General features: G+C 41.3%; 3 protein-coding genes and 1 long non-coding RNA gene across 10 annotated transcripts in view; 2 read left to right on the top strand and 2 right to left on the bottom strand.

The window, feature by feature from the left end:
- Positions 1-3422, bottom strand: part of WDR37 (WD repeat domain 37) — a 44050-nt gene extending 40628 nt beyond the window's left edge. Inside the window, exon 1 of one of the 4 annotated variants that reach the window (XR_015279528.1) lies at positions 3036-3356. The gene's annotated coding sequence lies outside the window, so the exon portion shown is untranslated. Of the gene's footprint in view, positions 1-3035 lie in introns of all 4 variants that reach the window. The other 3 variants (XM_086864442.1, XM_086864436.1, XM_086864453.1) reach the window with 3 other exon arrangements.
- A 443-nt stretch (positions 3423-3865) lies between these two features.
- LOC111925434 (uncharacterized) lies at positions 3866-7860 on the top strand. Its single transcript, XR_002862250.2, has 3 exons — positions 3866-6108; positions 7498-7583; positions 7687-7860. It is a non-coding gene; the product is annotated as an uncharacterized LOC111925434 (long non-coding RNA).
- A 1618-nt stretch (positions 7861-9478) lies between these two features.
- Positions 9479-15646, top strand: LOC111925437 (isopentenyl-diphosphate Delta-isomerase 1). 4 transcript variants are annotated; one of them, XM_023921877.2, is made up of 5 exons: positions 9479-9660; positions 10634-10794; positions 11799-11891; positions 13143-13273; positions 13834-15646. In XM_023921877.2, exons 1-5 carry the CDS (start codon positions 9566-9568, stop codon positions 14149-14151), a joined length of 798 nt encoding a protein of 265 aa, XP_023777645.2. In that variant the 5' UTR covers positions 9479-9565; the 3' UTR covers positions 14152-15646. The 4 variants fall into 4 exon arrangements, with proteins under 4 accessions (XP_023777645.2, XP_023777646.2, XP_086720606.1 ...); XM_023921878.2 differs by having other exon boundaries at positions 9487-9660; positions 10631-10794; XM_086864480.1 differs by having other exon boundaries at positions 9596-9999; positions 10631-10794.
- A 1209-nt stretch (positions 15647-16855) lies between these two features.
- GTPBP4 (GTP binding protein 4) lies at positions 16856-27648 on the bottom strand. The gene is made up of 17 exons (XM_023921874.2): positions 27538-27648; positions 26733-26903; positions 25500-25603; positions 25287-25423; positions 24578-24678; positions 24112-24204; positions 23405-23596; positions 23254-23319; positions 22465-22554; positions 21939-22049; positions 21604-21681; positions 21444-21495; positions 20770-20870; positions 19722-19919; positions 18806-18871; positions 17577-17711; positions 16856-17088 (listed from the first exon to the last, which is right to left on the bottom strand). The coding sequence occupies exons 1-17, from the start codon at positions 27583-27585 to the stop codon at positions 16936-16938; spliced, it is 1896 nt and encodes a 631-aa protein (XP_023777642.1). The 5' UTR covers positions 27586-27648; the 3' UTR covers positions 16856-16935.
- Between the last annotated feature and the right edge of the window lies 1 nt (position 27649).

The raw sequence follows: 27649 nt of genomic DNA on the forward strand, positions 1-27649 counted from the left end.
AGTACCTACTCTAAGCAAGCTTCTAACACCAACATCCAAATGTAAGCCAGCCCAGTTTTGCTGCTAGCAAGCTTTGATCTTGCTAATTCAACTATGTCAGCAAATGCTGCAGTCACACCAAAATGCAGGGCTGACCTAGCCTGCCATACAGTCTGCTAAAGCAAGAAATGCTACTCTCACCATACAAGCCAATATTATCTAATATTAAACAACAATAATTAGCAGAATCAGATTTTATTTTTTTAAATATAGTAGAAACCTTCCTGGGTCCACCAATAATCATCAGACTAAGATCTATTTAGTGAAATTTCTGATGTGCTGAAAGCTTCCCTTTGAAACAAGTGCCACCTGTGCTCGCTGAGGGTTTCAACTAGTTTAAATGGTGCAAGGTACAATATAATCTTATGCTCAACACTAGTTAGTAACCTATCAGTATATACTGCACCTTCTTTTATTTATAGGTGTTGATGAACTGACTTTATTGAAGAGTTCAACAGACAGCATCAGGTCCTGCTAAATTACTTACAGCTAGTTAACTCCTAAAATATGTCTGAAGGGTACATTATTTCCTCAGCTCTTTCACAGACACTGCAGCTCCCATTTCTGTATAACAAATCCCTAACAGCCTAGACATAACCTACATCCAAGCACAGGGATGCAGATACAAGACCTGAGGGTGAGGAATCCTAAGGAAGTTTAAAAGCAAAAGCAATTTTACCAGGTGTTTGTTCAAGGAAATACTGCACTCAGAAGCCAGAATGTTATTCTGTTAATCTCTAAACAAATAATATTTATGTACTTGTTATGGCTGCATTAGATGAATTGCTATTATGGTCTTATTCAAGTACAGCGGCCTCTAGTACCATTGCTCTTCATATGGGAATATGTTACTTGCCAGTAAATTAGAGTATTTTAGTTCTTAAGATCTGAACAAAAGCAAGTAATTTTGACTCTGTAATACATCTAGCAAGCTCTTCAGAAGCACTAATAAAAAACCTCTGTACAGCACATTCTTGAAGCATTACCTCATATGGTCTAGCACAGAGAACTATGGAATCTACCAACAGTCCATGTAAGAGCACTGTGAGCACCCAACCTACCATCTTGAACACCAAGCCTAAAAGTTGTACATATTGTATGAGGATGAGAAAACACAAATCATCCTGGCTTGCAAGGAGACCATCCTGATTCTGATCCATTCCTCAGTGGTCATTCACATTTAGAGCACTAACCAACTCTCTCCACAGTGCTTTGAAGGGTTGGCCTCCAGAAAAAGCCCCTCACCCTGGCTTTCACCTCACAAGACAACCTACTAGTCTTAGCTCCAAGAATTAAAATTCCATGACGTACAATGATCCTAATCTCATCTCAAATTTATAGAATGCAATACCACTTAATTCCTACTTACTTAGCACATACTAGTTCTGGCTTGCAATTTCAGGATTTCATAGAAGTCAGATCTTCTTGTAAGACATTATCACCACACTCACAATATTTGTCTTGTGACTGTACTAACACACTTGAGAACTCCAGTCCATACTAAAGACTGCATGCTTCAAACAAGCCCTGAATTAAAGAAACAGATGGTGGAAGTGCCTTTCTATATTAAAGAAGCAGTCTCATCTTAGAATCTTTAGATTGAACATGATAAACCTAATTCAGGGACAAACATACACATAAACTACTGGCATTAAAAAGACAATTAACATTACAGTTAGCCTCTGCTTTATAGTCTAATGTTTGGTGCCAACACGTTTCCTTAAAATAATTGCCTAAGTCCACAACACACAAAGCTACATCTGAAGTTATAACAAGACAGGTTAGAGCTGACACCATGCACAAAGATTATCTAATCTAAAGTACTCACTAGAAAACATACTTGTGGGTTCTTGGAGTCACCAACTCTCTTTCAAAAACATCAAGAAGCGCGCGCCAACAGCAGACTTGCTTGGAAAACAGTTTCAGAAATTTGCTTAAGGAGAATGATGCAGTTGTAATGTTGTAAAATGGATGCCTGAACAATAGACATTTGTATCATGTCAAGGTGTACTCAATGACACAGAATCACTTCAAAGAAGCTGTTCCACCAGTTCCTGCCATAAACCTCCCATGACATTACTGTTATAGAAAGCCCACTGTAACCGCAATAACAAATTTGACAAGCTGGACAAGAGAGATAAAAACGCATGTAGAAGTTTCTCTTTCTCCACAAACACCAAGATGTCCTTGAGCCACAGATCAACACTTAACTTGAAAGAAGTTTTCCTCGTCTTTGCATAAGGAATGGAACCTAACATCCACTCAACCTCTGAATACATTAAGCATATCTATTCTTCCCCTCAAACTTATTCTCACCGGGTTTTAGCTCAGAAAAAGAGAGAACTACTAAAGATGGCCCTTTACAGACAACTTTTATCCATCTTGGACACTTCCATGTCATCCTCCAAATGCTGAAGGCCAGGTTTGCCCCGTGCCACCACAAACGGTGGTCTCCTCATCATGTAGCTATGCCTCACTTCAGAAATTTGGGCGTTTCATGTGTGCTCCATTTGTACAGGTGTCAGAGAATCTGAACTCCACCTGTAAACTACTGGGGCTCTACGCTCGGCCTGTCCTTGGGATTCGCAGCAGCACACGAACAAAGTTAGCGAGAGGAGTCTCCTCAGCAGCACCCCCGGCTTCCCTACCCACAGACCTGGAACCATCCCTACAGCCCCGGGCTGGTAGCGCTCAAAAACCGCGACAAACAAAAGAGGAAGGAGAGCTTATTTTCGGTTATTTCGGGTTTTTATAGGAAAACGTGCAAGTCATTTCACGCGGAAATAAATCGGAATAGGACGGGTAGGGAGGGGGTGCCCGGGCAGGAGCCCCGGTTTGCGCCGCGGGCCTGGGCGGCGGCGGCAGCACAACGCAGGTACCGCCGCGATGGTGCCACCGCCGCTGCCCCGGAGCCCGCCCGGACCCCCGCACCCCTCAGCCCCTCGGGCGGCCGCGAAGATGGCGGAGGGTCCGCGCCCCGCTGCCCCCGCACTCACCTGTCAGCCACAGCCGCGGCGGCGGGCGGGGAGGGGCAGGGCCGCAGGCGGCGCGCAGAAAGAGGAGGGGAAGGATGAGGACAACGAGGAGGAGGAGAAGGCGGGAGGGGCAGCAGCGGAGGCAGCAGCAGCAGCAGCAGCGACGATCGCGGCGCCGCTCGGGCAGGACGCGCCTACCCGGTGCCGAGCCCTCGCGGCGACATCCGGCGGAAGCGGCGCGGCCCCCGCTCCGAGCCGCGATGGCGACGGGCTGGTACCGGACAGCCCCCGCCCGGCACGGCCCGGGGGCTCGGCCCTGCCCCGGCCACCGGGACAGCCCCCGCCCGGCACGGCCCGGGGGCTCGGCCCTGCCCCGGCCACCGGGACAGCCCCCGCCCGGCACGGCCCGGGGGCTCGGCCCTGCCCCGGCCACCGGGACAGCCCCCGCCCGGCACGGCCCGGGGGCTCGGCCCTGCCCCGGCCACCGGGACAGCCCCCGGGCTCGGGAATGCCCCCGGGGCCGGGCAGGAGCTGCCCCGCCACCACCGCACTCCTCGGACCCGCTGCTGCCCGGGTCACGTAGTGCCGGAGGTTGAACAGAGGGGGGGTGTTCCGTCCCGACCGCGGCCCCTCGGGGTAACGCTGTGTTAGTTTAGCGTTACTGTTACCGAATTAAAACTGCTGCTGCTTTAGTTAGTCAGTAACCTCCAGGAACACTGGATCAGCTGGACTGGCAAGGGAGATGAAACTTTCCTGAAACACCGCTGGAATTCCGTATTTTTTTAATACAGAAGGGCTGGGAGATACCGAATGTGGAGTTTTGCTACTGTGTCTGCAGACGGAGTGACAGAGGCAGCGCATCAAAGCGAACCACGACGTTCTGCAAGTAGACTGTTCACTCTGAAGCCTACAACGCGTAATTGAAATGGGATTAATTCCTCTGCTGATTAACACTTTGAATAAACCTCCACCTAAAATTCTTATTCATTGAGCAGATAGTGAAAGTCAAAAGAGGCCTTCGCTTAATTATTTTCTCTCTTCCAGCAGATTATTTTAACTGCCTTAGAAGAGTTCTGTAAGAAGGCCAGAAGAACATGTGTCAGTGAGAGCTGGAAATATTACATTTTCTTTTAATGTGCTTCCCAACTACAAGTTCGCCTGCAGTTCTCATTTGTCTTTTTTTCTTTCTACTCAATTCTGTGCAGTCATATCTTAAAGCTGTATTAAGCAGTAACAAAAATAGTGGTTTACCGATTTACTAGCATAATTTTCATTACTGGAGGTCATTGTCCAAAATCACCAGCCTAACTGGTTGAGAACATCCCATAATTTTAGCCTATTCCCCTCTTCAAAGCCAATAAAAGCTGAATAGCTAAATGGCTTTAAGGAGTGGAAAAGAGGGGAGACTGCACAGGCAAAAGGAGATGGACAAGAGATGGAAGAGCAGTGCCCAGGAGGAAGCCTGAACACAACCTGACCAAATGCCCCAGTTCAATGATTTCTCTCTTTCTGCACCAACTCTCTTTAGAGTTGGTGCAGTTGTGGGTGGCTCAGCCATCTTAGCCAAGTGACAATTTGAGTTCTCAGCTGTTCAGTTTCTAACTAGACATTTATAAGCCTCATAATCCCTACCAAAATTACTTTAGCCTAATATAACATTACTGTACTGTAACAATTTTAGCTATATATATGAAGGAAAAAAAATGTCCAGCAGGAGTACAAAGATCCACATTAGAGATTTCCAGGAGAGAACAGCTGGCAGCTTTCATCTCCTCTGGAGCAGCACACTCCCTAGAAGCAGGGTGCATTACAGAGACAACCATTTTTTTCCCTGAAGAAATGCAAAATACTGAAATGAGGAAAGATGGACTTAAACAACTTTTTCCCTTGGTACAGGGTGCCTCACTTGAAAATTCACAGGCCAGTTGCTTTTTCATGGGAAGAGAATGACACGTGGCCTGTTGTCACTCTAGCTCTGCTACTGATTTGGTTTTGTCATAGCACTGCAAGAGTAGCAGGCACTGTAATGTATAAGAGCAAGGACAGAACAAAAGACCGACCTGCTTTTCACAAGCTACCTGATACAAAACAAGAGACATAGATAGCAATACAGGAGCCTAGGGAAACAGGTCAGTACCAGTCTGCATTTTTTCAACAGCTAAGAAGCTTTTTAAATAAGCATACAGTAAATAAAGTGGCAAAAGATAGGTTGTCCTGGGCAAATCAACTTCTTGACCCAAGGCTGGACTTGACAAGACAAGATGGAAGGCTTGGGAAATCAGCAACAGAACAGAATAATAGCAAAACCTCCCAAATTAGTATTTTTCAAGCCTGTAAATTAGCAGGAAAAGGCAAAGCCTTCTGTCCAGAGCTCATACCAAAGAAATAAAAACAAAACCAAACTAACCAACCAAAAAAAAAAATCTAAGGGAGAAAAGGACTCAAGGGTTATTTCTTGATTCATATAGGAAACCTCCTAATAACTCCTTCCTAGAAGAGTGGTTTCCTATATCATTATTCATTCACCTATGCTGTATAAAAACATTTGGAAGCCATCCATCATAGCACTCTTTCCATCAGCTTGAGATAGCAGAACAAAATGCAAATACAACATCCTACTTATATATTTAGCATAGATGTATTACATTCTTACAACAAAGACATCTGTCTTCTCTGAAGTGAGCTGAAGCCAACCCACTTTCCTGAAAGAGACCTTTTAAGAAGAGTCAAGGGAACAGCAGATTAGTTAAGACTGGGAAGTGCTTACCTCTCATTTCACATAAAACCCAGGTTGTTTTTCACTTAGCATGAGTGGATCATTTAAACAAATATTTTCTGAAGAGCTATGACTCCAGGCAGGAAAGGACTCACAAGAGGAGTTCTCTAGGGAGACCAGGAACAAGGATAGCTCTGTAGCTGAGAAGGGTGAAGTGGAAGCCTTAAACATCAAAGCAAGTTAACAGGAAGCTGAAAAAGAAGACGTTTGGATGTGAACGGGGGAAAAGAAGCCTGTTAATTTTCTTTGGCAAATCTGAAAACTGAGGACAAGCATTTTTCAGGAGTTTATGCATTCTAGGCTGGGGTGAAATCCCAGGTTTGTTCAGCATTTATTTCATCTTGTAGCTTATCATCTTGTTTAACTTGCTGGAGAATTAAAAGGTTTTCCTTCAGTTTGGTGGGGGTTGCACTTCTCTTTCTCTTAGTAGACACTAAAAGCCTGTCAGTGGTTTGCAGATAGTTGGATTTTCAGGTGAATGAAGACATCCCAGTTGTTACAGGAAACCGTTTTTCTCTTGTTAGCTGAGTGTTTGAAAACAGTCAGCAGACTTCAGGAGATGCAAAAATTAAGTCTCAAAAGCATCTATATGCCACTTCAAGCATTCTGTTTATGCAGGGTGAAGTAGAAGTTGTGACATTCCAGTGAAGTAGAAGTTGTGACATTCCAGTGAAGTGCATACCATTAAGAAAATTAGCATGCTTTATTTTCAGCACAAAGAGTTTTGAAGGTGCAGTGCAAGTCTGGAGAGGAGCAAAAGAAAAGATGATACAGGTGACATAAAATACCTGATCCTGAAAGTATCTGGCTAGCAGCTTGGGAAGTCTCCTTTGTTCGTCTGTGAAAATTGTTTATCTCTGTCATCCTTTGCCCCTGCTTCTTTGCCTCTCGTTATCCACCAGGACTTGTCACTTCTTGCTGCTCACCAGTGTTAACTCAGGTGAAGTGCTTTGTTTGTCTGTGCAAGACAGGAAATGTAATTGTTTCTGTCAGGTTCTAAAGTGCTGTATAGAAGTTTTAAGTAGCTATTACTAGGAAGAAAAGCCTCTTTTCTCTATCGACTGTAAGGACATTTTTCCTGTTTTTCCTCTGCTGTGTAGCCTGAAGGTCACTGTGCACTCTTGCTAATGTCCAGTGCCAGCTGTGCCCTAAGCACAGACACATATCTGCCTCCCAGGGGAGTATTTTGTGTTCTAAAAGAGCTTCACTCACAGGAGAGCTTCTTGTCAACTCTGTTATCATCATATGAAATGCTGGTTTGTGTGCCCACCTCAGTAGTTTTGCTTTTTTATAGATCTGTGTAGATTGTTTTGTTACTTTAGAAACATGACAGAAGAAAAGAAATTACAGTTTGGGGTTTTTTTTATCTGGAACAATGAAACAAGCAAAGGATCAGTGTCGCAAAGGATGTTTGCTGTATTTCTTCAAAGCTCAGTCTCCAGTTTTTTGTGCTTTTGTGCCAGTGACTCAACAATAAGTAATCTGTAAAGTAATGAAAAGTAAACTCAATAAAAAGTAATCAGTGTACATTTCTGTCCTTTCTGAGAGTACATGTTTATTATCAACATTCTTGTGATAACATTAAATTTGTAGTTTATTAATAACACAATATTAACATTAATTCTAATGTTTTGTTATGTTTCGTGTCATTAAAAGGATATGTAGCAGCCAACACATTGTTACAGTATTTATTTATTTATTTTTTAGTTTTGATGCTCTGCTGGTTTCAAGTGGCCTTCACTCAGTCACCTCCACTCTTCTTTCTTTCAGCAAGCTCTGCACAGGGAAATGCTGTAAGATAACCCCCCTCCCCAGCCCCCTGTAAAATATTAACCATTTGAACATTTGTGCTGTTAATGATATCAATAAGTGACAGACCATCTGTCCTGTTCACAGGAAAAATCAAGGAAACCAGACTGAAATGCTGGAACTTGAGCTGAGAGGGATTCAGAGCGAACCATGCCTCCAAGACATGTAAAATGTCATTTCTAAGCTTTTTATGGCATCCAGTCAAAAATCCAAGTCTGTGGACAAGCAATAAACCAGCAAAAAAGTCTTACTGAGAAGGTATTTAGTTATGGTGGTGTGAAGTTTCTGGAGGCTGGTATTGAAGTTTTTCTAGTTTGTTATCTGTGTGTATCTGTGAAAAAAGGGGTTCACATATTTTCTTTATAGAATGTAAAAGTTTAATAAAAAGACAATTAGGAGATAACAATGAAGCAAAGTGTACAGATACAGCCGGGTGTCTCTGCATTCAGCCAAGAGAGCACACCTTACTAACAAAGGATTGTCCCTTAAAAACAGAATCCTACTATATATCCATAAACTCTCATACATATTCAGACATTCTTCTTAGGATTTTTGCTGTTCCTCTGTTTAGTTTTTCCTTGCCCCCCTTCCCAATAGATCAGTCTTCTTAGCGTGACTAGGTTTTATGTCCTAGGTTTCATATCTTTTTTCGATAACGGGTGCCATAAATTTTTCCTTTGGAGGGCTTGGAGGACTGCTTGTCTTCATCTAGACAAGATAATCTTAGGATGCAGGGGAGTCTCTGACTGTTTTCTTTTTTAAGTCTCTGTGTTATATAAAAAAAATAGTTTGTGCTTTAATATCATGTTATAGGCTAACATATATGTATTATACCACTATTTCTAAGTTTCATCGATAACAGAAATAAAGGAAACTATATTAATACAACAAAATTTTCTAATCTTATACATAAAACATTCATTATAATATTTGCAAAAAGCCAATAATACGATATGCATTTATAACGGTATCTAAACTCCCCTGTCTGACCAGTTCATCTTGCCTGTGCTCCATTCCTACCCACAGACTGCTTCTCTGCCTGCTCCTCAAGAGCCGAGTCAGGCAATCCCAGAGCTTGACTAGCCCAGGAGCTGCTTCCCCCCAGCTGTAGCTGTCGGTGCAGGAGGGGAACCAGCGCTCTCCCCTGCCACAGGCTGGGAGCTGTGCGGCACACGCTGAACCCCTCCAGCTCCAGGGCCGCTGCTGCGGATCAAAGAAAAGCATCCAGGATTAAATGTGCCAAAAAGAGCTGTGACTGCAGTCCCGGGCTTATGGCCGCCGCCTGAGGCACTCCCAGAACCGAGCAGAAATTCGGCGCTGGAGCTGTTTGCCACAAACACCGGCACATTTGTAGGAGCCGGTGCTTGAGCACAGTTCTTCCGTTTTCGTGGGTGGGTGAAAAGACAATAAACAGCGATGAATGTTAGAAATACTCAATCTTTAGACATCGGAATGTCTAGAGAGGTGGTGGAGTCATTGCTCCTGGAGGTGTTTACGCAAAGACTGGATGTGGCACTCAGTGCCATGGTCTGGTTGACATGGTCTGGTTGACACATGCCAGTGTCCGGTCATAGGCTGGACTCGATGACCTCAGAGGCCTTTTTCAGCCTCATTGATTCTGCGATTCCCGGTTACCCTCAGAAGCTAAAGGCCCCTCCCTGCTCAAGGAGCCCGATCCCGACCCTCTCCAGTGCCGGCTGTGGGCACCGCACATCCCGCCCGCCGCGCCTCCCCGCTCCTATTGGCCAGCTGGCCACCGCTCCCTGTTTCTATTGGCCAGCTCGCCGCTGCTCCCTGTCTCTATTGGCCAGCTCCGCTCCGGAGCTGTGTCGCGATTGGCCGCGCGCTCCGCCTCTCCCACCTGTCACTGCTGGCACCGCCCCCCGCGCCGCAATGGGGCGATCGGGCGATGTGGTGACGTCAGCGCGGAGCGGCGGTGCCATTGGCGGGTGGGGTGTGACGAGCGATGTGGCGCGCGCTGCTCCGGGCCGGGAGCGCGGCCCCTCGGAGCGGTCCCGGCCTGAGGGGAGAGCGGCGGCAGCCGAGCGCACGGACAGCGAGGTGAGCGGGGAACGGGGACCCTGCCGAGCCGCAGCCGGAGCTCTGTGTCCCGCTCTGGACTCCTCCGTAGCAGAGACGTGGGGCTCCCGGAGCGGGTCTGTGGGAAGGTGACGAAGGTCATGAAGGCACATCTGTTAGAAGTAAAGGCTGAGGAAGCTGGGTCTGTTCAGCCTCTAGGAGAGACAGCTGAGAGGAGACATCATTAATATCTATAAACATCTTTTGGGCGGTGCCAAGGGGATGATTCTCGTTGCTGAGCAGTGAGACAAGAGGCAGCTGGCAGAAACTGATGCACAGGAGCTTGCACCGGAGCGTGGGCAAGGAGCCTTTACTGTGCAGGTGACCGTGCTCTGGAACGGGCTGCCCGGAGATGCTCCAGAACTCTCTGAGGGCAGCCCTGTGCTCTGGGCTGACCCAGACAGAGCAGGGAGGGTCACCAGGTCCCGTGTGGTCCCTTCCAAGCTGGCCCAGCCCGGGATTCTTTGGGCTGCCGGGAGCACGCCCACAGCAGCAGAGGCTCGGGGCAGGGCAGGTGTTGCTTTGGAGGTGCCTCGGGTTGAAATCCTGTTACCGAACCTTTAAAGACGTGTGGGGAGGAGAAATCCTCTTGCACGGCATGTCCGGGGTTATAAATGTAGCCAGTTAGTGGTGCACAGCTTTAGTTCGGAACTGGAGTTCCTGCCACTGGCAGCCCATAAAAATGTTAGGCTCAACATGGGTGTCCTGCAGCAGCTGCTGCAAGGGCTTCCTGAGAAATAAAAATGTTTCAAGCACCTGCCAAGTGTTGCTATGTGATTTGTACCGTGGATAAGAAATTTCAGGAAGTTAAAAGTATGTAAATCATCTCAAAATAAAATTGGTGTGCAGTTTAGACCATATCAGAGAAACAAGCCGTTAGGTTATTTCTCACACTGCCCAGAACCTTATGGATGTTGTTTTTAGTGAATGACTCTTCATTTTCTGTGTTCAGTAGAACGTGTGCTACCATCACAATGCCTGAAGTAAACACAGATCACCTGGATGAAGAGCAGGTGCAGCTCTTGGCAGAGATGTGCATCCTTATTGATGAAAATGACAATAAGATTGGAGCAGAGACCAAGAAAAACTGTCACCTGAATGAAAACATTGACAAAGGTACGGCTTGCTTATCTTCTAATTGAACCATTAAGCTGATTAAATATTTTCAGAAGCGTAGTCATGATTAAATTATGAAAAAAAAAATAATTATTATTTAAGCCTTAATCTCAGGTAAGTGTTGGATCAAACCAGAGCAAGTACCTCCCCATATGCCCTCTTCAGCATAAAATATTTAATGTTAAAATTCTGCAGAATGGAGGAGTACTCAATTGAAGGCAATTGCAAAGGAGAGGAATGTGTAATTGCACATACAAGCTTGATAAATATTTTTAATCACTTTTTGAGGATAAAGGAGTATTTTTTCCTATTATGGATACCTGATTCTATGTATATTTTTCTAAAGAATGCTGTTTGCTTCTTTGCTGAGTTCTTTTCAAGTAGAAAATTATTTCATTTTAAAGTAGTTCATCCAGAGTTCTATTTCAAACACTGCTAATAAGAAAGGGTTTAACTAATTTTGGGTTTACTTGAGGCTGGTCAGATTGAACAGTCTCTCCTGGTAGTGTGTGATCTCTTTTTTGTACTTGAGGAAAGCATCTTCCTGAAGAGCGAGGAATAACAGACTCAAAACGTGAAGAAAACAGCAATTATACTGTTTTTAATGGAGCCTATTTTCCTTCTACTCTTGCAATTCTTGAAGGGTCTTGAAATTCCATTAAGTTTTTAGGAATTTTTGATTGTAAATTTATGGGTGTCAAGCTGTCCTTGGAAGCTTGCCCAAATGTGCACATTCAGAATGGTGAACTGACTGACTTTAGGAGAACTCCTCTATTGCATTTTTCTTCTAGGAACTCTTCTAATTTCATGTCTTGCATAAACTGGCATATAAAGCTGAATAATAGCTCCTGAGTTATTTATGAAATCCCTTAAATCATATTAACATATAGTGACTTTTAAATTGCATTATGTAAAAATGAGGTCATTATAAGCCCTTAACTGCCTTCATGTGTTTTTTCTCTTCTACTAAATTTTGTTTTGTTGTTTGTTTGTTTTATTTTTAGGTTTACTGCACCGAGCTTTCAGTGTTTTCTTATTTAATACGGAAAATAAACTGTTGCTGCAACAGAGATCAAATGCAAAAATTACATTTCCAGGTTAGTACTGAAACATTGTCTTTATATAAATGTTTTATTTAGATCAGTATTTAAAAAAAAATATGCCAATCCAATCCTGCAGTCTAACTCATTCTGAGGTTTTAGAATTTACTACTTTGGAAGGACATACTTCCAATACTCTTGAGAGTTCAGGATATCTTGTGGGTGAAGTAAGATAATGGGAACGCTCGTGTGTTGTTATATGAATTCTTGGGAAATGGTTGTTCCCTGACATGCTTGATCCTGTTGATGCAAGGGCCGAGGGTGTGGTGTTTACCCCCTCTGCTGCAAGACATTTATTGCAGTTGAAGAAATGGCTCTGCTGGCTGTGGAGAGTGGCCCATTCCACTGGTAAAAGCTGATGTGCAGCAGAGCCTGGGTGCCTGGGAGATCTGTAGACCTTTGTCTGTGTTGTCTTAACAAACGCTTCTTTAACACTGCCAGAAGTGAGACTGTGTGGCCAAAGTGCAGTGTATGACTTTTGAACACTCCTGAAGTATTACTGTCAAATGCAAATGGAGAGGCATAAAAATAAGGAAGGGAATCAAATAGAAACAGCATATATGAGGCATGTTGGAGGGAGCATGAAGTTGCCTGTTGCAGAATTTTCAATGGAAAATGAAAGTGTTTCCAACTAGAGGAAGACCTTTTTCTTTTTTCCCAGGGAATCTTTACTTTAGAGATTGTTTCTAATTTTTTCCTTCTCTGCTAACCAGTCAAAATGCTCAAATGTGGTTTGTAGATATTTCAGTTCTATTTTAGATGCTTTTTGAGCTTGATTTTTATAGACAAAAGTTTGAAACAGAGTATGGATCAGTTGCCTTTTAAACACAGGTATAAACTTTGTGTTTAATTCTACTTACTGCCAGCTGTTCTTGAAGCTATGGGAATATTTTCATTATCCTGCTACATATAAACTCCCAAAAGTAATTTTAATTAGCATTTGAGAGATAAACAAGGTCTTTACAGACTGGCTCTCTAAGCAGATGTGTTTGGGGTAGGAATGCCTGTTCTCATGTGTATCAAACACTAGCCTGCAAAGTAGTGCTTGGCAGAGGCAAATCCCAGTGCAAAATATGTAAAGGAAAATAAGAGGTGTAAATATCCTCTTTCTGTGACCCTTCTCTGCAAAAGAGAAATGAAGCTGTGATGTGTTGAATAAAAGCCTTTGTCTCTGGGGGATTTTGGTGCTGGGGTTTTTTACCAGATCTATATATATGTCAAAAATGGACTGATCCAAACTTCTTGCAGATTGTTTTACCAACACTTGTTGCAGTCATCCCCTAAGCCATCCACAAGAACTGGAAGAAAATGAAGCCATTGGTGTTCGAAGAGCAGCACAGAGACGACTGAAAGCAGAGCTGGGAATTCCCATGGAGCAGGTAAAGGAAGGAGGGAGGAACAGGAATTCTTGCCAGCGTTTGCCTGTTGGCAGACTGTGCCTGGCAGACAGGGTCAGCCTCAAACCTGAAAACGAACTTATCTTTGGAGATGCAGAGAACTGAGTCAACTTCCAGAGATCCCTGGAGGGCAGGGTTACACTTGCTCTGTCAGTATGTAGTTCTGACCATGGCATCAGGTCTTTTCAAGTCTTTTCCTTGTGAGGTAAGGGGTAGGTGCAAGTGTTTGTGCTCACCAGTGCTCAGTGAGTGTGCAATAAAATCTGGTAAACATTCTTTAAAACATACCATATAGGAGGAATGCACTCCAAGCATTACAGGGTGAGTCTGGCCAGAGAAATGCTGTGCAATTCATGCCATCAAACTGTTTTAAATTATTTTTTTCCTAGTAATTCTTTGTGAAAAAGTGCATTGCAGTTGTACACTTGGGAACAAATTATTTCTAAGGAAGATGACAATAATAGGTGATGAATTGTACTGCAATGCCCAGCAGCGCAGTTCTCCTGGTCTGGCAGCACTTCTGACAGCTGTTTTGGTTGTAGGTAACTCCAGAAGAAATCTCCTACCTGACACGAATTCACTACAAGGCCAAGTCTGATGGGATCTGGGGAGAACATGAGATAGACTATATCTTATTTGTGAAGAAGGATGTGACACTGAATCCCAACCCCAACGAGATCCAAAGCTACTGCTACGTGACACAGAAAGAACTGAAACAGCTCTTGGACAAAGCTGCCAGGAATGAAGTTAAGATTACTCCATGGTTCAAGCTGATAGCAGAGACCTTTCTTTTTAAGTGGTGGGATAACTTGGATAACTTGAACAAATTTGTTGAGCATGAAAAAATACACCGAATGTAAATAGCTGGGATAAAAGGTGCTGAATGCTAGCAATGATGTGTTGTCTCACTAACACTGTCCAATCATGACCTAAGTCCAGAGAATTGGTCCACATGGAGCATGTTTAGTTTATACAGATGTTGTCATGGCCAATGTTTTTTCTTCTGTCTTTGTCACTTCTTCCCCCTCATCCTTGGTTCTCTTGGACCTGTTAAGATCTCATGTAAAATGGGTAACAGTAACATGAAACCCCTGGGTTCCTCTCCCATTTCCTGGTGAAAGATCCTCAGCCTGTGTGTGCCCCGCACACCTGGGAGGGAGCCTGGGCACCTCCTGCCCAGCTCAGGCAGGACTGGGGTGTTCTACTGAACTTAACCACACCTTAAATAGTGATTACACATGACTGGGCTCTGCTGTGATCTTGAGAAGACCAATTGCCAGAAGGAAAAACAATTCAAAGTAATTAGGATTATTTTTGATTGCAGAAAGCAAATCTCTTCAGTTACTGTAGTCTATAATTAACCAAACCCATAAAACCTTAAGTAATTGGATTGCCTGTGTGTGGAGTAAGTTTGACTTTGAAGTGCTGACTTACGTATTAGAGTTTTAGATAATAAACAGTGTTTGGGTTTTTTTCCCTCACCAGGCTTTTCTGAGTAGTTGATAGCTGAGTACTGGGTATCTCAAATTTTAAAAAAGGGTTAATTACAAAGCAAATGTAAATGGTATCTGTCTAATGTCAATAGTCTGTTTTTGGAGAGGGGATATGGACTAAATGGCTTTTCTCCATTTTCCAGAAAACAAAGGCATCTTGGTACAAGGGCTTTTCTTTTCCTCTAATAGTTGTTCCCAGACAACTGAAACCCACTGAACCCCAAAATTCGAGACTGACAATTTGTGGGCTTACACTGGGTCTTGATGTCAGTTAATTAGAAATTGTACCAGAGTACCAGAGCTAATCCTTTTTGATCTTGCAGTCAATCAATTGCTAGTAACTCAGGAGGCTTTTTTCAGTAAGACAAATACTAAAGGGTGCTTCAATTTTAATTATAGTCTGGGGGTGTGGAGAGAAAGGCCTCAAAAAAGTTTGTGATTTCTTCTGTAAGCATGCTACTCAAACTAGATTTTTTAAGTTCTTCCAGAGCCTGCTGAAATAGGATGTTTGTCATACCACTTACATGTAAGCACGGTAACGATTCTGTCTGGATTTGGGGTAAAATGAACTTTTTCCAGTGATCAAGGTTTCTCTTTCTCATCCCTGTTGTGACTGTAGAACTGAAGCTCCCATATACCAGCACCTCCGTGGTTCAACACTTCGAGGTTTTAGAGCCAGGTTTGTTGTGTATGGGCTGGAACTGATGTATTGTTTCAAAGCAAAAATCAGGTGAGGGAAGTGATGTGATGTAGCAGCTCTCTTGAATTTAGTGCAATCAGCCATGTTACCCAGCTGTAGGCAATGGAGAAGTTCTCAAATACTTTTCAAATCTAACTTTATAATTAAAACACCTTGCCTAAACCCTTGGACTGTTTTCTTTTCAGACGTGAAGCCACATGGAGAATAATTTCTGTTACTGCCACACTAAGCACCACCCTGCCCATTAAACACCACTGAAGCAGCTTGATGTGAGCAGGGCACAGATCTGCTGAAAAAAAGTTCTGGTTTTCTAGTTCAGCTTGGAGCAAAAGCTGGCAAAACAGACTCTGAAATAAAAGTTCCTGTTCATACAGAAGCTGAAAGAAAAATTTTGCTTAACAGTTCCTATAGGTTTACATAATGCAAAAGCTGACATCTGAACAGTTACTAGTTATATTTCAAAAAGTAGTGATTTGAGGGTTCTTTCTTCCCCCTTTAATTTGGGTGGTGTGTGTTAGTTTTTAGCATGGATTTGAAGTGTACTGTTCAAGCAACACATTTATAATGCATTATTTTACAAACCTCTATGTAACCATTGACCAAGTGGGGATAAAAAGGAAATATTTTACATTTGACAATATATTTTGCCTTGAGCAGATACAGAATTTTGTCCATCAAGCCCTGGAGAGAAATGTCTTGCTAAGCCAAGGATGACAGTAGCATGTGGCACAGAATTCCAATCTGATCCTCATTCTCTACATATCTGAAGTATTCATATTAATCTGAAATACTCCAAAGTTGTAAGGTGCAACTGTCCCTGCCCCTGCTGTTTTAGGTTATTACAGGAGGCAGGTCAGTACTAGAACTGCAGTTTCTCCTCTATTCACCCTGTAGCTCAGTCAAGTGGCAGCACTGCTCCCGTGCTTCAGTGCACAAACACAAACTCTGTGTAGTTCTTGATGCTCTGCTGTTAACTTCCTCAACCATTTCAGCCTTCACCAGCAACGTAAACTCATCACAAAGGATTGCTTGCATGCAGCAATCCAAACCTTATTGAACCCAGGCATTTTTAATTAATGTTAGTTTAACAAAAGATTCACATTTCTAGATATAACCTCATTTTAAATTAGTTTTGTATAGAAATATAAATATTTTACTGATAAATGAAACTCAGGAGTAAGAATATGGAAGAAACTATTTTTTATGTCTGCTTATAAATGGTTTCTGCCACTAGAATTCAAAAATTTCTCCTGCTATTGCTTGAAACTGCAACATTAGGTACTGAAATACTAAACTTGAAGTATCTTAACTACTAATATAAAAGACACACTTAACACCAAGTATTACCAAAAAGGATGACAGGACTAGAAATTAGTTTGAATAAATTTAATATTGATTTATTTATTTTTTTTAATTTTTGATTGGTTTTAAATTTTGAATTTGAAGACTGCTTATCTTCTCTGTGTTTTACCGGATTTTCTCTTCCCAGCCAGCAGATGTTTTGGCTTCAAGTTAAATATGTGTCTGTCTGCCTCTCCTTTTCTGCCCAGGCGATTCATTTTCTTCTGAGCTTTCTTTGCCATGATCTTAACCTTCTTCACCATCTATTTAAAAACAAACAAACAAACATGCAGAGTAACTTCCTCAGTAACTTGGGTAAAAAGCTTTACCTTTAAAAAACCCACTAAGTTGGATGGTTTTATCAAGGACATTAACACCAACTCTAGAGCAGTATCACTGTGACACTAACCCTCTTTAGAAAAACTTTCCAGGACACTAACACAGGATCACGCTATCCCTGGAATTCCTCACTTAGTGAAGGCAAAACTCAGTTTGCAGAATTCTTCCTTCAGACTTGCATTTAGAGACAAGAATTAAAATGTACTTCCTTGGTCTGTATTATTACATGTTATTTTTAAGAAGGAAATAGAGAAACATGTAGTCCAAATGAAAACATGATAAAGCTGCAGGGAGACCAAATACAAACTCTGGACAAACATAACCAGCCTACTGTGAAGTTTCCCAGGAGCTGGTCTAGGTACAATCATGCTGGTTTAGCTGCCAAACAGGGAAATACAGATAAATAACAAACCTTTTCATCCCGAAGGCCAGACACATCCCGTGGTGTGCGAGAGCAGCTGCGACTGCGCGACGCCGACCTGGGGGTTTCAGACTCATCCCGTTTGCGTTTCCTCGTGGTACTGCGTGACCTTCTCACATAATGAGCCTGAAATTGAAAACATCATTTAACCTTTAAAGCCAGAAACAACCAGCTCATTTCTAATTGGATTAATAGGAAAAACAGGAAGGGGACTGCTCTGACAAATTATATTGGTTATTTCATAGTAACACAAAGATCTTGACAGCTGTTGGTCACTGCCTCTGTGTCCTACAGGAACATTCAAATTTCAGTGTATATTAGTTTTTTTTTCCTCCACAATTACTGACTGGCGTTTTCTTTTTTCTTTGGGTGGAGTAGGCTCAAAAGTAATCAATAAAAAGATACAAATTAAAGGATAGCAACACTCAAGCAATTTTGCAACAGCAAAATAGCTATGATGAAACCTACCCTGATTAGTGTCTTGTGTACTCGGCAAAGTACCTGAAGAATTTCAGACATGAAGACTGCTCATGTTACAGCTCAAGTATTACATTCCTACACTGCTCCTACACCAGCATGGCATGGCAGCTCTGAGAACTATAAATGCTTACTTCATATGTGTAATGGTGACAGTTCTTGTTTCCTGACTCCTAGTTTAGCTAAAGGATTAGAGAGCTCAGGGTCCAGCGAGCTGTAATAACTGCTGGATTTGCCATACAAAATGTTTCAGGGTTTTTTAATTTCTGTTAAAATTCCCACTGAAGGCCAGTCTCTGATGAAGTACTTTATCTGCCTTACATTTAAAGATGCCAGCTGCCCTCAAGAATTTCAATTACAGCTCATGGAATTAATGAACTATAAAAAGATAGGCCTGATCTGTTGCTATTACTATTTCTGACATAGTAGAGTCTCATCCAACAAAATAGACTTGAAAATTAAGGAGTATGCTTAGCCAAGCATGTTCTTGAATCCTGCACAAATTCCAAGAAAGCAGTGCATATGTATATGTGATTCTTGATAAATGTTAGTTTTTCAGCTTATCTATGTTTTGATCACATTACTCAAAAAATTTTAGTACCAACTGCCTCATCTGCAGTTCATAATTCATCCTTAACAGATCCCACCTCGCTCTTGTGCTAACTATAGTAGCATGTCAACTGTGCTCAAAGAAATTTAAGTTTCTTTTAGATAAATACTATGTTTAATTAGCAAAAACTTACATCATCTTTATTAGTCATGTCAAGTCCAAGATCAGTCATTTCTTTCTCTAACACCTTCCTCTGGACCTGTAAAACACAGTTAAGAAAACACATTTCAAAAAAAATCCTTCCACCTTACTTTTTGTCTCAATGTACCACCACAAGTCCATTATATTCGCTATATATTACTGGCTTTATCACATCCATAAGCAGGTCACTGACGTCCACCTTCACATTTCATTTTTTGCAACTTACTTTTCTGCACCCATAAATTCTGCTTCACAGGACTGCAATGGCTCCATCTTTCCTAAAGACCTTACAATTAGTTTGCCTCTTTGGGGAGAAGCTGACATGGAGAGGTAGTTGGGTCAAAAATGTTTCCTTTTCTCCCAAAAGGCACACACTCTGAAGAAGGTAAGAGATGCTGGAGGCAACAGCAGCTAGATTCATTTTCTCAAAATGTCTAGTTACCAGTTTATTATTTTGCAATTGTCCTGGACTGGTCAGAAGAAACTCTGCCATCAGAAAGAGAGATACCTGGCTACCAAAAAGACACATCACCTTTTCCAGAACCCATAACAAATTTCACATTATTGTGATTTTAAGTAATTATCTAATTCTTATAATTATTTGAATTTTAAGCAAACAGACAATATACAATGAAACAACCATGTTAAACAAACTGAATCATATTATTAAAAACCTCTTCTGCAATATATATGGAGTTCTACACAAGACATACTTATGTGACACAAGAAAAAAAGCGCTACTATCCCTCCTCAGCTAAACAGAACTCCTGGGAGAAGGAAGCAAGCAGTGAAAGGGCCACTTTTCACCAGTATGAGCAAAAAGCATCAGTTCCTGACAGTGATACAATACTTTCATGATGTTGTTACATAGCAACAGGATGTTTTTACAGAACATGTTCTACACTCACCTTTTTAGCTGTTCTAGGCATCCTTGGACCATGAACGTCTTTTTCCTTTGACTGCAGGATTTTCAGCTTCTTCTTTTCTCGGATCTGTCTTGCCAAGTGTCTGATTTCCATCATTTCTTCATCTTCACTTTCTGGTTCACTGTCATATACTCCAGCAGCTTCTCTCAGCTCTTCTTCTTTCTCCAATTCTTCCAGTTTCTTAGATTTTGAAGAGATAAAATGGAGATCAGATCCTCAACATTAGGTTTGTACATGGTGCTGGGCCATAGGCACATAGGCCCTTCAAAGAAGGAACTACATTACCTGACAAGCACGCTGAGCCATACCTAATGGAGCTGGCAATAGAGATTACTGTGAGCCCATGGACACACTGCTGTGCAGACTAACTCCAGCACTCCACATTATCACTTGGCTCAATTTGTGTGGCTGCCCAAGGCTGCCCAGTGCGTGAAAGCAGCAGTGTGTGTGAGCTGTGCTTGCTGTGCCATTTCTGGAAACAGACTCTGAAAAACCCTTCTCCCCAGGCATTCAGCATGAGTCCAGAGCACCAGCAATTCATAGGAACCCAACTGCATAACTGGCGGGCTCTGTGCCTGCATTCACCACTCCTCCTTAACAACCAGCAGGAAATCCAAACAGTGATTGTTATGAAATAAAAATGTTAAAAATTCAGCATTCAGTCCATTTCCTCATTAGACATAAATATGATTAAAGAATTTCATATTATTAAAAATACATAAAGTTTTATAGTTACATTCCTGTAGCTGTAGTCAAAGAACTAATAAATATAGTGTCTAGTGCAAATCTCATATTTAGAATGGAAGTAAGATCACCATCATTCTGACAAGGTGAAGCAATTTTCCATTCTTCTGAAATTCTGTCCTTGATCATTCAAAAACTACTATATTTTCCCATGACAAGTGCAGACAACGCAAAAAAGAACTGGTTCTCATGAAACATTGTTTTTAATCTACCAATATTAACTGATAATAAACAAAGAAGAGATAAAGAGGAAAGAAAAGTGTAAAGCAAAAAATTGAAAACTCACTCTCATTATATCAGGATCAATGTAGTCAAGTATATTATGGCCTTCCCATATCTCTGGAATCTTATCATATTTCTCAGATGAATTCATTAAGTCCCAGTATTCTTAAAAATACAACAAAATTTGATAAAGAGACAAAAATTAATTTCCAAGAATGTTCTGTAATAAAAAAAAACACCCAGAACGTACACACAAAAGACCTGCACTATTCCTAAGAATTTGGCAGCACCTCTATTATATTCACAAGTATTTCTGATCTCCATCCTACTGCCAAAGATTGTTCAGTTATGGCATGACCCACTGCTCCTAGACATGCCAAACAACAAATACCCAGCTGAAACACAATATATGCTGTTCTCTCTCATACTGATAGTTTCTTAACAGAGAGAGCACCAGAAATTAATGAAGTACTACAATACAAAATGGAAAGAAAAAATCACTTGAATCATCAGACCAGCTGTTTCATGTCTGTAACTCCAAAATGGAAACAACTGAGTGATACCACAAAACACATCACCAAACATCACCAGCTCTGGAACAGAAGTATGCAAAGAAATGATGGCACTGGCAATTAGTTGAAAGGAGTCAGGTTTAGGTATTCTCCCTTAAGGCTGAAATAGCCACACTTTACTGTTTATTAATAGTAATGGTAATACCAATTTTTATCTAATACTTACTCTGCAGGTCCAAAATATAATCATCTCCCATTTCAAGTTCAATATCTCTCTCCTGCAAAGACATACATGGCTTTAGATACCATCTAATTTAGAAGCTATGGGTTAACACAGCAAATTTAAAATCCAGCTGCTGATTTCCTGATTCAGAGATGCCACTTACCAATTTCCTCTTGGGAGTATCTACTTCCATGCGTTTCTTACGAGCTACTACTCCATCAGGTATAAAAGGCAGTCGCTCCTGGAATAAATCCACCCCAATAAAAAAGGGAAAAGAAGTTCACATCAATTTTTTTACACTGCTATAAATCACCACCTGCACTGTAATGTCCTTCTGCAGAATACAAAATCCCAAGCTCCCACCAGGAAAGGCACTTACAGATAATAAATTAGAAAACTTCATCATATTAATCTGTTCACAGATTAACAATGACAGAATTCTTATCCTACTTAAGAAGTACTGGGAAACACATTAAATAGTTTAAACATGTACCCTACCTTGTTATCTCTTTTGGTTGGCATGGCCAAGTGTAATCTATTCAGTACTTCATTCACTTTGTTTCCTTTCATTTTAGTATCAACACGATGGGCCAACAGTCTGTCACAGGCCTGAAAGTGCACATGGCAACTTAAAGTGAGGAACAAAGCCTTTAGGTACAGCAAATGACACTGCAGGCATTCATTCCCAAATAACTGGCTTCACATCTTATTCTTTTTGTCTTTTTACCTCTAACTCTCAAGAAGGCATAAAATTATTTTATATTAAAAGTATCATGGGAAGATGCATATGCAGATATGTATTTTTTTAACAGGACTCAAAAAAATCACAATTAAAAAAAAATATTATTACTTTATTTTCCATTTTCACCCAAGCTCACTGAGGCACAACAAGGAAAACATTTTTAAAGTTTATCACTATAATGCAGTTTAACTGAAATCAAACTCATACAAGTTTAAGCAAAACTCATACAAGTGAAGCAAAATGTTAGCTGATCATTTGGGATGAAACTAAGAATGCACCTACCTCTGTTTTAACTTGGATTACACCTTCCTCAGTTAGTGTACTTGTCTCTATTACAGAAAATCCTTCTCCTTCAAAAGCTTCAAATATTTTCTAAAATTGAAAAAATTATCCCAAATAATGACATCCTGTGCATTTCTTAATACACCAATACATTAAGACCAGAAATCTTAATCCAATAACAATACATACAATGCATTACTATTCTATTAGAAAATGTTTCTAAAAAGATGACAGAAAGTCTACAATTATAGTTCTATTTAATCTTTCTTCCTTTATAAGCAAGTAACTACTTTCTAAAAGGCACCTATAAATGACCCACAAAGGAAAAAAAAAAAAAAGAGTGAGAGAAACAAAAATTCTATGTGCTTTAACCTGTAGATACAATTGAGTTAAGCCTACAGGACCTTTTATTGCAACTGTTCAGCGGCACCTCTCAGCCCAGTGCTCACTGTGTCTAACTGTCACTGAAAGGATAATTGAGTAAAGCTACTGTCTAACATCCAGTTACAGCAGTAATTGAAAGTTCTCACACCACCAGAGATTCTAAAACCATTAAGAACCTACCTTCCATTTGGCATTTACAATATTCAGGCAAGGACTACATTAGACAGTAGTAAAGGAAGATGGGGTCGAGACATGCAAAGCTACCTTCCACTGCACTATTGGAGCAGTCAATAAAGAAAAGATCATGTAAAAGTTTTTGCCCAATAAAAATGATAACCATCCACAATGCACACACAGTATTTTTATCAACATCATAAGACAAAGAGGTGAGAGAAGTATCCTAACCTGACTCTCTTCAGGAAGTTCTGAAATCCTCTTCACATCGCATTTGTTTGCAACGATTATAAGTGGCTGATAAAAAGGCAAAAAACCACCTTAATTCAAGTTACCATGTTATAAACCCCTGGGGTCTGTTAATAATGTGAACAAAACTCACCTTGTTAGCAAACAATGGCTTAATATTTTTGAAGAGCTCCACTTGCTCCTCCAGGCTGTGCCCACACTGCTCAGACACATCCATCACATAGAGCACAGCAGCACGCAGATGTGCCAGGGCAGTGATAGCCTGCATCTCAATGGTGTTCCTGTCCTCCAGGGGGTGATCCAAAATACCAGGAGTGTCTACTACCTAAAATTAACATCATTAAAACAGGTGTTACTGATCAGATATTGCAGAACACGTGTTGGATTGTTCATCAATAATGTCTTTTTTAAGACACTGACAGATTTTTCTTTCAGTCACAAACAGGACTGTGAGCTCTGCCAAATGGAGAATGTGAAAATATAGAAACAGGAGAAGAATGAGGTTTCATAACCAACACTCTAAGTATTGCAGACCAAGGGAAAATGCAGCCCCTACCCAGCCCAGAATCTGAAAGAGATTAAAAAAGTGTTCTGGCTTTAATCAATAATTCAATTTCCCATCTCCCCTCCAACTGAACACAGACCCACAGACCCATGAATGAACATTTTTAGAACAGGTTTTGACTGCTGCCCTCACTTGGCACACTGCACCTTGCACAGCAGCTGTCAGACACAGCATGTCTCATCAAGACACAAAAATGCAACTCCCATGGCAAAAGGCAAATCAGGTTATAACCAGCTCACTCTTTCAAGAAAATGCAAAATAGTAACAGTTCTTACCTGCCAACGTAGATATTTGTAATCCATATGTCCCACAAAGAGAGATTTCGTGGTAAAGGCATAAGGCTGCACTTCTACATCTGCTCTTGTAACCTTAAAGTAAGATTTAGTCACACATATTTATTTAAAATTTCCTGAAGTTGCAAGCAGTATATCCTAATAATAATGCACTTCCTTTGCTACAGAGGTGAAAAAACAGCTAAAAATTGGTTATTCTGGCTTCTCTGCAAGTATTTCTTTATCAGAAAACATGCTAATGGAATGCAATTTTGGAAAATATAAGGATTTTTAAGAGTGAAATCCATTATAATTTTCCATTTATTCCTCCAGGAATTTCATTCAACCTCTACACACACATTTTAACATGCTATCATATCAGACAATGCCACAATCAAATTGTTTAGAAGTTACCTTATATTAATTAAATTGTATCTCAATATTATTTATGCAAAAAACATTCACATACCTTATTTATAAAGCTGGATTTCCCAACATTTGGGTAGCCACACAGCAGAAGAGTTCGTGTATTGGGATCAATGGTTGGCAAACGAGACAAATGCTGTCGCACTGAAATGTTAAAAATATTTTTTTAAGTATCTGTGATAATTTAAGTTTTACTGAGATGGAATAAAAATACATATGCTGAATTGTTTACATAGAAATTAGTAACATCTCTGAGATAATATGATCATTTATGGAAGTATGTAAATAGTTTGTAGACCCTGTAAGTATCTACATACAACAAAAAATAAATATTTATATAAACATTTAAGAAATTAACACCGCTGTCTTACAGCTAGAACAACTCCAACAAATCAGGCTACATAACCTGAAGGACTAATATGTCTGAAGTAAGGAATAATGTCTACAAAATCTTCAGTAACATTTTTCACATATATGTTAGTGAAAAGAATGGTAAGTAAAAGCATGCCTGTGACTTTCAAACAAAGAAAAAAGTTTTATCACTGTTAGTAATACCATAAAATGTAATAAATATTCAAAGAGAAAACTATTTTGTTGAAAAATAAACACTAAGTACTTGGGGATTTAAAAACCATTCCTGTGTTTTCTGGATCTGTAATCTGTATTAAACATATTTTTCTAACTGCTACTAAGCATAATAAGCTTTATATCCAATTCCTGTGCCTTTCTTTAAGCCCATATGTAACACCAACCTTGCTCCAAATACTCCAGGCTTTGTTTCTGTCTCTTGATGATGGTGCACATGCGTCCCAGGGCCGCCCGCTTGAGCTGCTTGCAGCGGTACAGAGAGTCCCCGTACTTCATCAGCCGCACGTAGTCCTTGGCAACACTGCGGGCACAGGAAAGCACAATTCAACAACAATCCACCAGCCACGTGCAAAAACAGAGAAATCAATGTCCCTTACTTGTCAATCAGATTCTTGGCAATATTGATCTGCCCCAAAGCCAACTTGTAGTGATCTTTGTCATACAGAACATTCATCAGATCAGCGTAAAATGGATGAATATCCTAAAACAAAAGCATAATGTTAAATCTCGTATCTTCTTACTCTAAGATGACTATTTCTTGCACACAATTTAAGTTGTTTTTTCTCCAGTACAGCAACTGGAGAAAATTATTCAAAATAAATGACACTAAAAGCCAAACAATTTCCATTACTATCTTACGTAAGAAAAAGAATCTCATTGGCCATTGAACACATGAATCTGCACTGCTCTGAATTACTTCTGCAAGCACATCTTTAACTTATTCACACAGAGTTTCCATTTGATCTTTTGCTTTTGAAGTCTCTTTTTTTCAAGTAAAAAAACTGCAAGAAGCCAACAGAAATTGTCTCTAAAAGGAAATCCATATTATAGCAGAAACACAGCAATACTATTAATTTTTTTTTTCTGAATGCTGCAGTAAATTCTATATAAGACTGGACAAAAAGGGTTTTCTTAATGCCCAAATAAATCCTTAACTTTTCAAGGAAGTGGCATCTCTAGTACAAATCTTTCAAGCAGAGTGCTTCAGCTAGTTATGTATTAACCTGAAGACATTTCATCATGTGATGTTAAAAAAAAACCCAGAAGATATTTCTGGGAATTCTGGAGCAACACTCACTGGATATGAAATTACCAAGAAAAACAATTTAATAGGTGAATAATTTCAGTCTGAGCAGAAAATTGCCCATAGAAAGTTCCCACTGGTACCATGGATCCAGTTGCAGTTGCTAGAAGTTAATACTGTGTTTCTAATGCGACACTTTATGGGGCCGAGGACAACATTTATGTTGTCACATTAACTCCTGAAGATGGAAAGCAATATGATATATTTCTTGGTATTTCCTACGGAAGACTAACCATAAGCACAATATCCACATGCACACATAAAGAAGAAACAGGCAGACACAACATACTTAAAAACCTCCACATTTTGTCTAAATTTAAAAGCAATTCCTGGCAAACATATTTGATCAGCTAAAAGCTTATAAAATCCAGCATTCAATGACCCTCCACAGGCACAACTTAGACACCTTCTTCATAGAAACATACAAGTTTTGCAGTACAGGTTTTGCCTACTACTCACAGTAAAATCTACTTGAAATAAGTAAAATTGTATACACAGAGAAATCAGCAAATGAGAGAACACTTACATCTAATTTTGGGAAATCTGTTAAGATCTGAGTGAGTCTGTCATGGTAATTTTGTTGAGTATATTTCACTTTTCGCATATAAAAATGTCGAATCCGATGGATTTGATAATGTTTATGAATGACAGTTGGGGTCTTTCGCTGGGTCTTTGACAATGTCAAATCTATGAAGTCCTGCAATCGAGGAAACAAGATTAATTATAGGAAATGTCAAATTCTTGTAAAGGCAATAATTTTCTCTTGGTGGAGAAGCACGCTGACGAGCCAAGTGCACCCACAGTGTGACACGTATGTTTTATGGGAGGCAGGAAGAAGCAGTCTGCACATTCCCTGTCCAGTTTCTATTTCAATGGGCCGCGGGCTGCCCCCGGCCCAGCCAGTCCGAGCCCTGCGGGCAGTTCCCCTCGCCGTGCGCAATTTAAAACCCCTTCCTCAGACAGGCAGAGAACTTTATTTTGAAGCAAGACGCTGCGATGAGTTTCGGTACGACGCAGGTCTGGAAAACAGGAGGGATTTTTGTGGGGGCCACCCCGACATCCCCCCCAGGGAGAAGCGTGGCCTCGGGATCCTCTCTGAGAGGACCCCCCGACACTGTACATGGTACGGGCCGCCGGGCGCAGCAGCACCAGCCCAGGGCGAGTCCACGGCTCTCGCGGGAGGAGGCGAAGGCCGACACCACGCCGGCAGCACGGAAGGGGCAGGAGGGCAGCGCTGTCCCCGGAAGCCGGCAGTCGGGAGGGACAGGAGGGATGGCCCGGTGGGCATTGAGGGCAGGGACCCGGGCAGGAACGGGGGAGCGCGGCCGTACCTTGGCAGACGGAACCACCGTGATCTTCTTGAAGTTGTAGAGCGCCATGGCCACCGCCACCACCGCGCCACGCGCCGGAAAGGGAGCGGGCCCGGGGCTCTCGCGAGAGCTG

Source organism: Cyanistes caeruleus, chromosome 1, assembly GCF_971803275.1.
Source record: "Cyanistes caeruleus chromosome 1, bCyaCae1.hap1.1, whole genome shotgun sequence".
Taxonomy (NCBI): domain Eukaryota; kingdom Metazoa; phylum Chordata; class Aves; order Passeriformes; family Paridae; genus Cyanistes; species Cyanistes caeruleus.